Source organism: Thyridium curvatum (genome assembly GCF_004353045.1).
Source record: "Thyridium curvatum strain D216 chromosome Unknown NODE_5_length_802575_cov_81.998223, whole genome shotgun sequence".
Taxonomy (NCBI): domain Eukaryota; kingdom Fungi; phylum Ascomycota; class Sordariomycetes; order Thyridiales; family Thyridiaceae; genus Thyridium; species Thyridium curvatum.
This window is the reverse complement of record NW_022156760.1, coordinates 176,670-191,753: the sequence shown is the minus strand read 5'-3', so window position 1 is coordinate 191,753 and position 15,084 is coordinate 176,670. Positions and strand designations below refer to the sequence as shown.

The following is a 15,084-nucleotide window of genomic DNA, read 5'->3' as shown; positions in this document are numbered from 1 at the left end:
GATATATATTCATGTTGTGTTTGGGAATGCAAGATATCTCAACAACCTGTGATGGTCAAGTTCAGACCACCCCGAAACTCCGATGGCTATGGTGCTAAACTGTCTGGCCCATATGGTCTTGGGTGTCGCAGAGTGGTATCTCAAATGATATACATGAAAGGCAACAAAACAAAAATATCTGCAGTAAAGCGAATTAGGAGTCAATACAAGATCACATCATGGGTTGGTGATGGATGTCACAAGTGACATCTGTATGCGGGTCGCCGAACCAGCTTTGCCCATTGACCGGTTCACGATACCCACTCAAAACAAGCGCTTCTCCGATTAGCTTTTTGGCAGGTGATGCGGACTTGGCTGGCAAAACGATCAGGGCGAGTCTCCATCCCCGCCACTGCCCTCGCCTTCGGAGCCAGAGCTCCTCCCTTTCCAGGCGGCCATTTCCGCAACAGGCACTCTGCCTCTGAGCCACCGCAGTGTGGCCTCCGTTCCCCTCTCGAGGACATTCCATCTCGGCACGCGGAACCTATTCCCCGTGACCTCGAGGCGCTCCAGGCCACCCGAACCCCCCAACAGGCCGAGTCTGGGGTTGAGGTGCGTTATGTCGTTGTTCATGACGTCGACAATGCGCATGCCCTTAATACTGTCGGGGTCCAAATCGGCCAGGTGGTTGTTGGACAGAAGCAGGATGACAAGCTCGGGGAAAGCCGCCTTCAAAGCACCACCTGGTGGAAGAGCTGAAACACGGTTGAAGCTGACATCCAGCTTCTGCAGTTTGGGGGCCCGAAGATGATTAGTCAAAGGCACCAGGCCGGTGATATGATTAGTGGCTAGGATGAGCTCTTTGAGAGCCGGCAGTTCCAACTCTTCTGTGCCACTTGCCCCACCAATGTAAGACTCGCCGAGCAGCTGGTTGTTCGCGAGGGAAAGAATGGTCAGAGTATCAGCAAAGAAAGAGAGGGAGTCCGGGATGGCATTGAATAGGTTGCGCTGAAGCAGTACTTCGCGAACGGTATGCTCAGAAGCGACTCTCGACGAAATCACGGGGTGTAATGCTGATGACTGCGTGCCTGTCCGGTCCAGAACGCCCCCTTGTTTAACCGGCCAAGTCTGGTTGGAGACCGTGTGCGAACGAGAACGAACGGGCGATTGTGGAGCCGAAGTTGGTGGCGTGGCGAAATGGTCCATATCTGAAGCGTAGTCTTCATCCTCGGGGTGGCCCGTCTGTGCTGGCTTCATGTGTAGGTCTTTCTGGGCTTCCACCGCATTCATGACAGGCGCAGGAGAGTCTTCCACAGTGGTTAGCTCTTCTGGAATTGCCGGCTCCAAACGGGCGGCAAGTGTTGCCTTGATCTCATCCGTCGTCGCAGTGCTAAACTTCTTGTCCCGGAGAGGATTGCCACTGAGTCTCAGCATGCCTAGGTTGTCCATACAACCAACCTCTGGAGGGATAACTCTGATGTCGTTGCTGGACAGGTCGGCATGGCGCAGTTTGTCTAGGCCAGTGAAGCCTTCGGGCACCTCGTTGATCTGGTTCTCATCCGCAGTCAAGGTGACCAAGCTAGCCCAAGACGAGATATCCGGCAGTTCTTGGAGTCGATTCATTGACAGCAGGACCTGCTGCAAGGCTGGCATCTGCAAGGGCGTTTCCCGCCCAGAAGATGTGACATGGGTGATTTGGTTAGACGAGGCATCCAAGCTGGTGAGCTTGGTGAAGCCATCAACCGCATCTTCAATCAGGACGCCACTCAGTCTGTTCTTGCGCAGCAAAAGCTCCGTAAGAGGCAATTTGGACAACGGCTCAAATACCATCGACTCGAAGTTGTTTTCGCTGATGTTGAGAATGCGAAGCTTGGCCATGTTCTCGATGTTGAGCGGCAGAGCGGAGATATTGTTACCGTGGAGGTCGGCGATCTCCAGATTCTCGAGGTTGGCGAAGCAAGGATCCAACGGGCCATAGAAGAGGTTGCCCCCCAGCTTGAGATCTCTCAGAGATGTGATTTGAGAAATCACTTCGAGAGCGTTATTGGTTATCCTATTTTGAGACTAACGACGGTATTAGCAAGGACAGGATTGCAGATGGGGCTCACGTCACGCACCAGGTTCAGGGATGTCAATTGATGAAGACGTCTCAAGCCCATAGGCAGGCAGATCAACATGTTCCCATGCAGGTCCAAAGTCTCCAGTCCGGCAAAGATGTTGCCCTTTTTGTCCTCGGTGTCGTCGAACTCATCAGGCTCTTTGTCGGGAAAGATGGACTCCTCGATCATCTCAATCTCGTTGTCCGCAGCGACAAATCTGGTGAGATCGACGCTCTCGGCCCAGGAGCCATCTGATTTGCCCATGGACTCGAGATCATACATGTTGAGCACTTGGGGTGGAATTTCCCTTAAGCCCATAGCCGCAATGTTAAGGCGACCGGTTGTGCGAGCAGCGGAGACTCTGGCCAGGATGGCTTTGGACTGCGACTTGTCATCCTTCTTTTGACCAAAAGGATCCTGGGACAAGCCGAAATCAAAAGTGTTGTCTGTAGGCACGACCGAGATCTCGCTCGCGTCTGCTTCGGGCGCGACAGGCGAGGAGACTTGTTGCGTTACGGCGCGCTTGGCTGCTCTGGCCTTCGCGATCTGTTCTCGCAGGGCAGCAGAAGACTTCCGGCTAGAGGATACAGGCGAAGTGGACTCTGCGGTCAAAGCTGTCGACACTGTTGAGGCACCGGAGGCATCCTCCGCGGAGACGGACGAACGGTGAGAGGTCAACGAGCCCTTTCGGGCTGCCGGGCGGGCATGAGCTGGCGTGAGCTGTGAGGTTCTTGCAGGCCTTGAAGGGGAGTCGTCTCTCGGTTGGGTTTTCGAGATGGCGGTGGCAGACGTTTTGGCCAATGATGGCATGGAAGGCTTCCTAAACAGACCATTCAAAGAAGGCCTTGACCTGACAGATCGGGGCCCCACCGTCTTCGAGCCGTACTGTAAGGGTGTAACGCGCTTTTCAGGGCTAGGAGATCTCGACTGAGGTATGGATGGCGTCTGGTATCTGGACGATGACGGCCGGCTTGTGCTCCGCGCAGCCGGTCGAGATGACGGTGTGTTAAAGCGGGAAGAGTGGGAGACGGACTTCCGCATGGGCGACTCATCCACAGGGGAAGGGGGCCGCCTGTAGGAATTGGTGGAGGCCCTAAATCCAAAACCGCCTTCCTCCTGGCCTGAGCTGGACCCGGGTCTGCTCTGTGTCCTTGACCATGACCGAACAGAACTGTCTGAACGGTGACTGGAGCCGGGTCGAGAGTCACGGCTGCCCGGCCGCGAGGGAGGTCGCATTTCGCCATCTTGGTCGAAGAATGCCGAAGGCCTCTTCGACAACGCCGGAGAGGACGGCAGCTGGGACAAAGTCTCGATTGTTCTTTCTGATAGAGAAGGACGGGGTTTGTAGGCTTTCGGTCTGGTCGCCTCAGCAGCAACACTCCCTCCCGGCTGCGAGACTGATTGTCTGTCCTCGTATACTTCCTCGTCCTCATAAAGCACAGGTCGCGAGGACTGCCTCCTCACAGATGGGGCCCCGTACGACTGTCGCGTGGAGACGCCGACATCACTTGTTCGATTGGAGGTGCTTGTTGCGAGTATTGGGCGGGTCGCTGGCTGTGGCCGGGTCCTGAACGAATCGACCGAGACCTTCTTGCGAATGGCAGTCGTGGTCTGGCCGCCGAGGCGGTCGCGGGAGGGTTGGGTTCGGAGCTTGGGGAGCTGCAGTTCGCTCGGGTCGACCAGGTTCTCTTTGGAGGCAATAGATCTGGCAGTCGAGGGTTTCGGAAGAGGAAGTTTTGAAGAGGCAGGCCGTGGGATGGCGCTGGGCCTCGGAATGTTGGACCGCCGTTCATCCATTCTCACGCGCTGTGACGATGGTGAGGCAAGGAAGGCCCTGCACTCTGATGGTTGGGCGCACAATCTGGCCGCAGCTGAAGTGAAGCTGGGCTTGCTGGACCGGCAGTGCAGAAAGCTGCAAGGGCAAGGGTGGCTTCACTAAACGCTAAAGAACAGCAATTAAGGGCAAGGAGTGTTGGGGGGAGGGTGCAGGGCATATGACATTCTGGAACACCGTGATGGCTCGACACCGGATCAGTAGCTGTTCAATGCGCCGAGCAGCATGTAGCTGACAAAGCGATAGCAGTTCAGTGGAATGGATCTTGGAAAGATGGGACAAAGAAGGAAGAGCAAAAGATCATCAGATCTTGGCGCCTAGTCAGGGGCAGTCAGGCTGGCTGCAGAGAGAAGGGGGAGGAAGCTCTGGATTGTTTGGAACCTTGGAAGACTGGAGGTGGGTGTGATTTGTTGTGATGTGATGGAGCAATGGAGCTGCCTGTGCAGCAAGTGCTGCCGCAGAATGCACATCCCAATGCAGGAACGACAGGGGTCCCGCCCGCTAGAACAGCACGCTAAACTAGGACGCGGTAAGCCCCAGCCCGCCAGGCCCGCGTCGTGGCATGTGGGGTGTGCTTGGCTGTCGTTTTCGCACACTCGAGGTATCAAAACATTCGACAGCCCTGTATTCACCGCCTTTGCGGACCAGGATGTCTACCAACAATACAGGCTGAGATCGCATTTGACTGGCTGACAGCCCTGGAGCTGGCAAGTTGTGCTAATCTTGCTGCGTATTCCCTGGACACAATGAGCAGCCATTCGGAAAGCTTCCTACGCAGCACATCCCCAGTGACAGGGTGATTGATCCCTCGACTTCAACGGCCGGGTTCTGTACCAAGACAATGGATCGGCGAGAATGTGACAGGCAGGTGCTCAATTGCTCAACTGCATTTGATTCATACGATTATCCCACACAATCCGATCCTCAGCCCCAGGAGGATCAGCTCTGCTGGAGCTATCCCCCACAGAAGCTGTCTCTGAGATGGAGAGGTCAGATCTGTGGGGATTTCCACTCCGCATGTCTCAGGAAGTGCAGTGCAGGCCTCCTGGATATGAAATCCCCGACTGAAACAAGCGAAGATGCTTTGCTGATCTCGGCAGTAACAACCGAGTATCGTTTGCCTCCATCCATGCTAGAAAGGTCCGGTCGTACAAGTACAAACACCGCTTGCGATATTAAAACTGGATGTGTGCCCTAAGAATGCGCCTAGAAGCTATCCCAGCTGATGCGCCATTCCCCAGCACTGTCAAGCCAGCATACCTAGGGGAAGGTCTAGGCCAGGTCTAAAGTTGATGTCACTCATACAAATTCAAAAATTGTCTGTATGCCAGAGAATACATTGACAAAAGCGCTACATGTCCTTCAAAACAAGCAACAATGCCAATGCAGGTTGATCCGACTGCAAGAAGACACTCAGACCAAGCAAGACATTTCTTCAGCTTGCAGTTTGCGTAATCAAGGTGGAAATCCAAGACGTTTCCCACTTCCATTGTCCCGCTTGACATGCTTTAGCGTTCCGAATTCCTGGGCAGCAATATGTAAAATAATTACATTCCAGCGCTCTCTGGCAAAGACTTCGAGAATGCCACGAAAAATCCAATGCAGGAGCTACATGTAGCCTAGTCCCCGAAGTAGTCTGGAAAATTTAGCCGAGGGTGATGATGATGATTTGATGAACGCCTATTCCTCATGCCAGTGTGTCAGGGTAGACCTGTCAAAACCAACATCACACGAGTCATTTCGAAGTCCTGATACAATGTTTCGGTATTCATAATTCCCAACCAAGCTGAATGCACTGGCATCAAGTCACATCCTCCCGCAAATAAATAAATAGATAGAATCAACTGGGGACAAACTGTAAAGAGTGTAATGCAGAGTACCAAAATGAGGCAAGGACAAAATTCAGTAACCAGCCGTACCCGAATGGACGAGCTGACTGATCAAACCTGATCATGTCCATGCTGAGAAAGGAAAAACAGACACCCCAAAGTTCTGCTAGCTATCTAAACTCCACCTAATCCTCTCGCTTTCTGGCACCCAACATCAAATAGGTTGGTCCAACTTCTGTGGGCAGCCACCACGACTCGGCCTTGTGCTTGCCGTCGTCAACGCGAGGCCACTCGTGCATGTAGACCAGCTCGAACCCAGTGCCCACCAGGGAGTTGACGTAGGTCTCCATCTTCCAGTGCTGCTTCTCCACCTCGTGACCCAGCCAGTAGTGCGTGCGTGGTCCCTGGTCCCAGTATCCGTTGAGTCGCCAGTGTGCATCAGCTGCCGGAGCAGCTGTCTCCGCGTCGTGTCTGCCCTCGCCGTCCTTGGCAGTCTTTGTCGTGGCTGGATGTGTGCATACCTCTCTATGCGTCGGGGCCGTGTAGATGGGATGCTCGACCGTAAAGTAGAACATGCCTCCAGGCTTCAATGACGCGAAGATCGACTCCATCAAGCCCTTCAGATCTCTGAGGTAATGTAGGGTGAGGGAGCTGAACACGATATGGTAGGTGTTCTTCACCGGTGTCAAGGTGTTCAGATCCGCGATTTGGTAAGTCAATCGATTGGCCTGATCATCTCCGAGGCGGGCGGCAGTGCTCTGGGCCGCCCTAATCTGAAGGATCGAGGAGTCAAGTCCTTTGACCTTTGCCGCCCCGCCGCAGGTCACTGCCCAGTAGCTGAACCAGCCGTCGCCGCATCCGAGGTCGAGGATCGATGTGTCTTTCAGAGGAGGTAAAATCCGGGTGAGGTCGTCGTGTGTAAGTCCTCCTCCTACAGTCCCCTGCTTGGTATCGCCGTCCTTGAGGCCGCGATAAGCAGAGAAGAAGGAAGGGTTGTCGTATATGTTGCGTTGTGCCATGGTTGTGCTGGTTATATTCCAGTGACTTTCGCCTTGAGCTTGAGTTTCGATGAATATCAGATGATCGGCAACAACAAAATGCTTCGAAATCAGGACTCTTATATAGCTGTCTCAGCTACGTCGAAGATAGCAAAGCGACTTATGATGCTTCAATCTCCAATGCTTTGCGAAACACACCATGTTGTCTTGTTAATGCCATTATGGATATTGTTCGTATTTACTTGGCTACTCCAAGTGACGTGAGCAAAGAAATGAGAGGGCAGGTAGTACAATACGCCGGATGAAGCTTCGTACAGACATCAATTGCTAATAGCTACGCATTGTCATTGCGGCAGACTAGCCATTCACCAAACATGAAGATCAGATGAGAGGTATCGCATGCGTACTAAAACACGCCCCAAGGAGGGAACCTCACATGCTCTAGCCCAGTTTGTAGAAGAAAAGATCCCTAGGACACACAAAAGCGGCGCGAACACGCATGACACGCCTAACGGCTTCAGATGTTTGGCCATGTCATCTGAAGCCCCGGCCCTCAAGGCTGTCATTTCGGGCTCAACACCGCCTCGCGCACGCGGACGTTCTTTTACAAATACTTTAAAACCCCACACGCTGACTGTGCCGGAGGCAGTGATACAGGTTCATGTCTACACCCGAACCGATGTCGTCCAAACTTCATTTGGCAGGGCCGTAGTTCACGATTCGGGCTCGCTGCATAATGCTCATCCGTTGCGAGTTGTCTTCACCTAGTCACTAAAGTCCGACGGCTACTCGGATTTATGTCGTCGTGAGCTGACCGCTGATGCAATACTCCACATCCGAGCGTTCGCCTCGCGCTTGATCCAGCGCTTATGATGTTCTTGAAAGCCTATTGCCGCGCTTTCTCTTGGCAGGTGGTAAGCACATCTCTGTTCTCTCCAAGGCATGGCTTGGGTGTCGCGAAGACCTGTACGACACCAGGAAATACTCCGAGAGTAGCATTTCGCATGGCGAAGGGGTTGTACAAACTGTCAAGTGTCCGGCTACTAAAGCATGGGTCCGAACACGAAGCCGGCGGCTCGGCCGACAACAGGATTGCGGTCGGTGCGAGGCTGGTTCTTCTCCGATTCGATCCACGCCGGAAACGCCTACGACGATGGCTGCTTTATACGGACGGGTCTACAATAGCTCGGGGTAAGCATGGATGAAGCGATTGTGTTACCCACCTTACGCTTTGCATTCGACCGATGCCCGAGGAATGCAAGGTGCCAAGCTGCGCGGGTATCAACCTGGACGAACCCAGCTTGGTTCAATCACGAACCACACCAGCGACACCTTAGGATCCCAAATGGCAATACTGCCTAGGAAAAAGAAAAAGAAAAAGATTCGGTATTAACCGAGGCAAAAGAAACGCAAAGGGCAAAAAGTTCGACCCAACCAGACCTCCTTAAAAATTTGGTCCGACTGGGGGTCGAACCCAGGACCCTCGCATAATTGAGAGCGTTAAGCTCAAAGTATAAGAACGATGTGATATCCACTACACCACCGGACCATCAACAGCCAATTTTTCCGGATTCTCCACCTATGAAGCGCCTAATAATTGTGCCAATCCTGGAAGCTGCCTACGACGTTCTTCAATTACTTGTATGGGCCAGTTAGAAGAACGGTAAGGTTTGTAATGAATTCTTGAGATTGCGGTGTGACCCTAAATGAAAAGCACTCTTACAGCTGGCAATGAGGGACCTCGGTGTGTCCAACTCAATGGTTTCGTACTTGATCATCAGTATGCACCTGCGGTTTGGGCTAAGTGCATTCGTTCAACCGGAATTGCCTGAAAAGTCCAGCGACTTTAACCCTGTGCAAGGCCAACACATGCCGCAACAGTACCTCATTCTTCTTGACATCCTTCTCAATATGTAGAACGACCTGATAGAAACAACACGAAGCCAGAGTAGACGTCGGGTCAGTCATCCAAGTCTAGCCTCATAAGATGCTTCACATACTCTTATTGCTGCTGTTGGGCACCGCCTCCGCCGCAGTACCCGACTGCACGCGCCATGCATTGAACATCAACACGAAGCGGTACATCGCGGCATTGGCAACGGGCCGACATGAATGGCTGGAGTCCATCCTCACTCCCAACACAACATACTCGCAGAATCTGGAACCCGCTCCGATCGCCAAAGTCACCGTTTCTGCAACTCCTCTGACCATATCCTACCACCGCACGACGTACGACACCGTGCAGTGCGCGACACACACAGAGATCCTGGTCACCAACCCTGTCAACCCGTACATGATCGCCACGCAGCTGCGCTTCGACCCCTTCGCGCAAAAGCTGGCTTCTATCGATACAATCGTCACGGTACCGGGAGATCTTCTCTTCAACGCAACACACGCACTCCACTACTACCTAGCTCTGGCCCAGCCCGAAGGCCACGGGGGCTCCTCGTGGGGCATCCCTATCGCTCCCGAGAAGCAGGACTCGCGAGCGGTGCTGCAGTCGGCCGCAGACGCCTACTACGACGTCTTCTCCAACAAGTCCGTCGTGGTGCCCTGGGGCGAGCCCTGCACGCGCCTGGAGGGAGGCTACCTCGACGCCAACGGCACGTGCGACATGGGCATCCCGGACGTCACGGCAAAGACGGAGAACAGGCGATACGTCATCGACGAAGACGTCGGGTCTGTGGCGGTGCTGTCCAACTTTGGTATCCTGGGTCCCGACGTCCACGAGTTTCGCATCGCGGGAGGGAAGATATTCGGCATCCGGAGCATGACCGTATGTAAGGAAAAGGACGACTGCGGCCTTTCACCGCCTGAGGGGCTGCGGGAAGAGGTGGGATGGTAGACATCTTACTTTGAGAGCCACACGCTGCAGTATCTGCGAATACTGACTTTGCACTGGCTGACATGCGTATGTGGTAAATAAGAATCCAGGCGACCATTTCGAAATCACTTGACCCTACCAGTGCTACCAACTCGTAGATAGCATTGCGACAGCTTTTCTGAAACGAAGACTATTTGTCAACCTTCAAATCGTTCACCGATACGACTTTTGGCGTATCACTCCTTCAACCCGAGTTTCCTTTGTTGCGTAAGCTATTCCACTATCGTGGCTTATTCAATGACTGTACCCAGACAGACAGCACAAGTCTGGCGAATCATCACTTTGATTCTTGATTCAAGTGTTTACTAAATTCGCCAACGCCCAGCGAGAGACAGTGATCACTTCCACTTGGCTTACTTAACCACTGATCCTTATTGTCGCCAAGTCAATCCATCACCAAGTCGCAGGTCAGGATTGATCAAGATGTTCGAAAATGTAATGATGCAAATTGATATCCAAATTTGTGAGCGGGTATTAGCTAGACGACCACCGAAAAAAGGTGGGATAACACGAAACGAAGGTATCAAACATATAGGATAAAGCGGCCTTGCTCGTGAGCAAACGGCCCCTTCCTTACCCCTTCTAGAGTCATTTATCTAGATTGCTCCGCCATCATACCTATCCAACATCATTCCTTCATTTAACGTCGACGCTTAGCGGCAACGTATCAACACTTGATCCAGAACCGAAAACCTATTGTAGAGATCCCTACTACAGACAAGATGATGAAGCCTTGTGACATGACAAGACAAGCCAGTCCTCACATATCGTAGAGGCGGCGTAGGAATTTGTCTGTTGACGTGCACCGAAGACACGTCTTACAGGTTCTCGACACGCTTCTCCTGGCTGAACTCGGGCGAGTCGGACATGCCGCCGGCCGCCTTCGAAGACTCGGGCTGGGCGGCGTAGTGGTTGTTGGCGCCCTCGAGGTCGCGGTGCTCGTGGTCGACGTGGATGAGGGGCTGGAGTGTGGCGTGCTTCTGGAAGAGCACGTAGCGCTTGAAGAACCACGGCGTGGCCTCGGTGACCTGGTAGCGGGCGAACTTGGCGGTGGGGATGGCGAAGACGTAGTCGAGCTCCTCCAGGGTGCGCTGCTTGGTCTCTGTTGACAGGGGAGGGAGATATGGTTAGCGAGATCTGGACTGGTATCCTATCCTAGAGTCAAACTTACCAGGAACCCAGAAGAAGATCATCCAGAAGGCAACAAAGTTGAAGCCGGCGTAGAGACCGCAAGCACCAGCAGTTCCGAGGTTCTCGATGATGAGGGGGAAGGTGATACCAAGAACGGCGGCCTGGAGACTTGGTTAGCTTGATTGGCCGTGTGAAGTATGTACATCGAGGGATGCAACGTACGAAGCCCAGGCAAGTAGCGACAGCGAAACCCATGCCCATCTCTCTGTGCGACAGAGGGAAGACTTCGGCACTGTAGGTGAAAGGAACGGGACCCTCACCGGGTGAGTAGAAAGCTAGGGAGAGTTTAGCATTCGAGCCCGGTCGGTGGTTGCATTACAAGGAACTGTACATACCGGCAAAGAGGTACACGAACAGAGCAACCAAGGCCGTCTTGGCCGTGCTCTGCTTCATCAGAGTGCAGAGACCAGCCGTCAAAAGAGTCCACATCATGTTGGGGAAGGTGAAGAGCAGAAGAGATCGGCGTCCGAACTAGAATGATTTCGAGTCTTAGTTACTGTCCAGTCTTTCAGGATGGATGATGTTCAAGGCTTACGGTGTCAATGGTCCAGAAGGCGGGGAAGGCAAACACCCAGTTGATGAGACCGAAACCAAATGAGGCGAGCAGGGCGTGGAACTCATCCTGGCCAGCCGCCTTGAAAACGGAAGTCGAGTAGAAGGCGATAATGTTGATACCTGCGATAATCGTGTTAGGTTGAACCATGCGGCACAAATACAATCGATCTGCATCCACTTACCGCACATCTGCTGGGCCAACATGACAGTAAAGGCGGCAAGAGTGGCACGGCGGACACGGGGAATGGTGAACAACTGGATAGCTCGGGTGATGTAGTTGTTCTGGCTCAGGACCTCGCGCTCGATTTCAAGCTGGCAGTGGATGTAGTAGATGTCACGGGCGACCTGGATGGGGTTGAAGCGAAGGCGCATCATCGCGTCCCAAGCCTGGACATAGCGTCCCTTCTTCATGCACCAACGAGGCGACTCGGGGCAGAGGTAGATGAGACCAATGAGGGGCACAGCCGGGATGGCGGGAAGACCGAGCATGAGACGCCAGTTGTGTGCGTGGTAGAAGACGGCAACGTTGATGACAGTTCCCAACATGATACCGAACGCAGTCCACATTTCTAGAATCGCGTGGGTTAGCCACACAAGAGGTTCACATGAAGAGAGGGCCTTGAGGGCACTTACGCCAAGACATAACGAGAGCACCACGGACAGAGGCGGGAGCATTCTCTGCGGCGTAGACCGGGACTGTTGCTGCTTTAATACCCATTCCGATACCCATCAGCAGACGGCAGGCGAATTGCTGTTCCCAGGTCATGCAGAAGGCGGAACCGATGACGGGCCAGAGACAGAAGTGACCAGAGATGAAAATGACCGCTGTCGAAAGGATTAGTATGTAAGGACATCATCAAAGCTCTTACTGCCAGACTCGAACGATGATACTTACTGCGACGACCGAGGAAGAAGTTGAGAGGATCAGCGAGCCAGCAGCCAAGAAGACTGGGATGCGTGAGTTAGCAAGCCAGCCCATCATCGTCCTCATGTGACAACCTAAATACTTACGCGCAACCGATATAAGGACCAGCGTTGATCATACCGACAAGGAGCGTGTTGTGCGTGTTGGTGCTGTCGTCTGGGTTCTTCTCGGGAATGCCGTAGTATTGGGGGAAGAAAATGGTAGCTCCGTTACTGCCAGTTTGGTCCCAACCCTGGACACAGGCGCCGATAGAGCAGGTGGCGATGGTGAGGATCAGCTTCCAGGGCATGCGCCACTTGTGGTGAACCTCGTTGTAGATGACGGTCTTCTCGGCCTCGTCAAGGGCCTCGGGGCCCGAGATGTTCTCATAGTTCTCCGGGTCCTGGGCGACGAGCGCGCCCTTGCGGAGAATTGGGATGTGCTCCTGTAGTCCCTTCTCGTGGGCAAAGGCCTCGACATTGCGCATTAGCTGGTCGTAGGGGATGCCTGCAAGAGGGTTCCTGATTCTGTACGGATGAGAAGAACTGCGGTTAGCTGCTTATCTTGCTTGGCACATTGTTCATGGCCGGAAGGTGGGAAAACACAGTGCGCGAGAAGCATCCTCCAGTCACATGCTTGTCCCTCTACCCCAGAGCTCGGGGAAAGGCACGACAGGAAATGCGACCGGAAGGAGCTCTCAGCCAGCGACCAGGCACGGAACAGAGATGCGCGACTTCAGCGCGTGCGGGCCGGGCAGCACACTAACCTGGCGTCGGCATTCGAATTGATGTTGATCTCATTTCGGACCTGGTTCTCAAGATGGGCGTTTTGAGAGTCCTTGCGCTCCTCGCGAATCTCATCGCTGCTGGGGAAGCTGTCAGTCTCGATGTACTTCATCTTCTTGCGATGGCTCACTCACCCGTTCATGATTGCGACTGGAGCAGCGACAAAGCGCGCCTTGTAGCTCTTGGAAGGGTGAAGTCAGATAAGGTTTGACGTGCCCAGTGCAGCGCAAGCGGGATTCGCGCAGAGGGATGCAGTCTGGTGTTTAATCAAAACACGAATTGGTATTCAAGGGCCTCACACGGTGTCAAGAGGGGTAGAGAGAGGGGAAAGAGGGCTCGAGTCAATAAAGAGATGATCTGGGGGGAAGCACATTTATTTGTCTTGTTCCATTCATTCCATGTGGCCATCCGTGTCCGCCGATTACCCACAGGGGGAAAAGGACGCAGGTGTGTGTGTAGGTACTCGGTATGATCGAGCTATGTCAGTCAACCCAGCACTTGGTGAACCGCGGTGATCATTCCCGCGTCGAGCAAGAGTCAATCCCTCCTCCCTCCTCCCTCCATCTTCCCCCAAGAAAAAGGTGGTCCTTTTACCACACCTCATAACGCTCCATGGCGGCACCGATGCTCCACCTGTATTGAACTTGTCCACTTGTCCCAGCGTCCCCCAGCTGGGGAACCAGGAGACGGGCCAGTTTTTCTTGGATGATTGTTACTTTCATCTCCACTTTCTTGGTCCGTGTGGAGGGGGAAGAGTGCAGGTTGAAGGCAGAACTGACTGGGATCCATCACTCCATCCATCCATGGGCAATATGCAACAGTCTTGGCTCTCGCTCCATGTACCTCTTCTTGGGACGTGCAGGTACCTACCCTCTACCTTACCTCAATCTCTCGCCCTGCAGTGGTATCAAGGATACCGTGCACAGAGGTATCTCGGTATCTCGGGAGCCGCCCGTACTTCGTAAAAAAAAAGCAAACTTGACGGATCGGAGCCGTACCAATCACACGACCCTGAACTAAACTGGAGACACTGACTCGGCGCCGTGTGCATCCTCGAGGCACAGGCGCGCAGGCGAGGCAAGCAAAGGGAGGCAAAAACCTGCCATTGACTGCCACCGGAGCGCCACTATGCCCGGAGTTATTTCCCTGAAGCACCCAGATGTGACTAACAAGAATCTGCTCCGTACTTAGCCCAGGACTGTCACCGACAACAGAGCAAAGCGAATGGAACGCTCTGGGCTTTGGCCGGGCAGCCGGGGACTTTGATCCTTCAGGCATGGCATTCGAGCCAAAAGAAACAAAATGACGACGGCAGTACGGCACTACGGCAGTGGACTTTAGCACCATGCTTGAGCAGACTTAGCACTGTAACGAGGGGTGCGCGGGATGGCGTTGGGGCTAGCCCGAAGAGGGCTGGAGAGGCCTGAAGCTTGCCCCACAGTGACCCCATTGCGCCGGGGTCAGAGTGCCGGTTTTATTCAGCGACGGGCCTACCAGAGGCCGTCTGACATGAGACTCCGACGGCTTATCCCTGCCTCCAAAGTCCTTTGTGATGGAAGAATCGAACTCTTGCTCCCTCTTTGCCCAACCAAGGTAGTGTTCTGGCGTGCTGCCTTGGCTGAGCACCTTTGGACGACGGGTCAGAACAAACTCAGCAGCCCTCCTTCTTTTACGAGCGACCGAGCAATCGACAGAGAGTGCGGGCTTTTAGGCATTCCAGTCATCCTTTGTCTCGCCCAAGTCCGCCTTTGTCTGGCCACACTCCGCGTTTGTGTCGTGACAATGCTTCCCCGCACTCCGCCCCTGAGGTGGTGGCTGGACGTAGCTCCCCTCTTCCTCTGTCATCACCACGTCCTCCTCCGGACATTGTCACGATCAAAGCGCTGCCCGCCTTCCTGGAGGCTCTGCGGGGCGGGGAAGCTGTTCCGCCTCGCCACGATCTGCCACTGTACAAGTATCGGTGTGATTTAAATGAGCGTGCGGTGACACAACAGCATGACGCCAATTGCCTGTAACGGGATGGAGC

General features: G+C 53.9%; 4 protein-coding genes across 4 annotated transcripts; 1 reads left to right on the top strand and 3 right to left on the bottom strand.

Annotated features, from left to right (window-relative positions):
• Window positions 1–366: 366 nt before the first annotated feature.
• E0L32_001281 (uncharacterized protein) lies at window positions 367–3,875 on the bottom strand (the record flags this gene model as incomplete). The annotated part of the gene is made up of 2 exons (XM_031135342.1): window positions 367–2,043; window positions 2,097–3,875. The coding sequence occupies 2 exons, from the start codon at window positions 3,873–3,875 to the stop codon at window positions 367–369; spliced, it is 3,456 nt and encodes a 1,151-aa protein (XP_030991795.1).
• A 2,051-nt stretch (window positions 3,876–5,926) lies between these two features.
• Window positions 5,927–6,760, bottom strand: E0L32_001280 (uncharacterized protein; the record flags this gene model as incomplete). Its single annotated transcript, XM_031135341.1, has 1 exon — window positions 5,927–6,760. One exon carries the CDS (start codon window positions 6,758–6,760, stop codon window positions 5,927–5,929), a length of 834 nt encoding a protein of 277 aa, XP_030991794.1.
• Window positions 6,761–8,726: 1,966 nt separating this feature from the next.
• E0L32_001279 (uncharacterized protein) lies at window positions 8,727–9,584 on the top strand (the record flags this gene model as incomplete). Its single annotated transcript, XM_031135340.1, has 1 exon — window positions 8,727–9,584. The coding sequence occupies one exon, from the start codon at window positions 8,727–8,729 to the stop codon at window positions 9,582–9,584; it is 858 nt and encodes a 285-aa protein (XP_030991793.1).
• An 857-nt stretch (window positions 9,585–10,441) lies between these two features.
• E0L32_001278 (uncharacterized protein) lies at window positions 10,442–13,200 on the bottom strand (the record flags this gene model as incomplete). Its single annotated transcript, XM_031135339.1, has 11 exons — window positions 10,442–10,725; window positions 10,795–10,915; window positions 10,977–11,089; window positions 11,150–11,285; window positions 11,350–11,489; window positions 11,552–11,938; window positions 12,003–12,194; window positions 12,265–12,317; window positions 12,381–12,818; window positions 13,040–13,138; window positions 13,193–13,200. 11 exons carry the CDS (start codon window positions 13,198–13,200, stop codon window positions 10,442–10,444), a joined length of 1,971 nt encoding a protein of 656 aa, XP_030991792.1.
• Window positions 13,201–15,084: the final 1,884 nt, after the last annotated feature.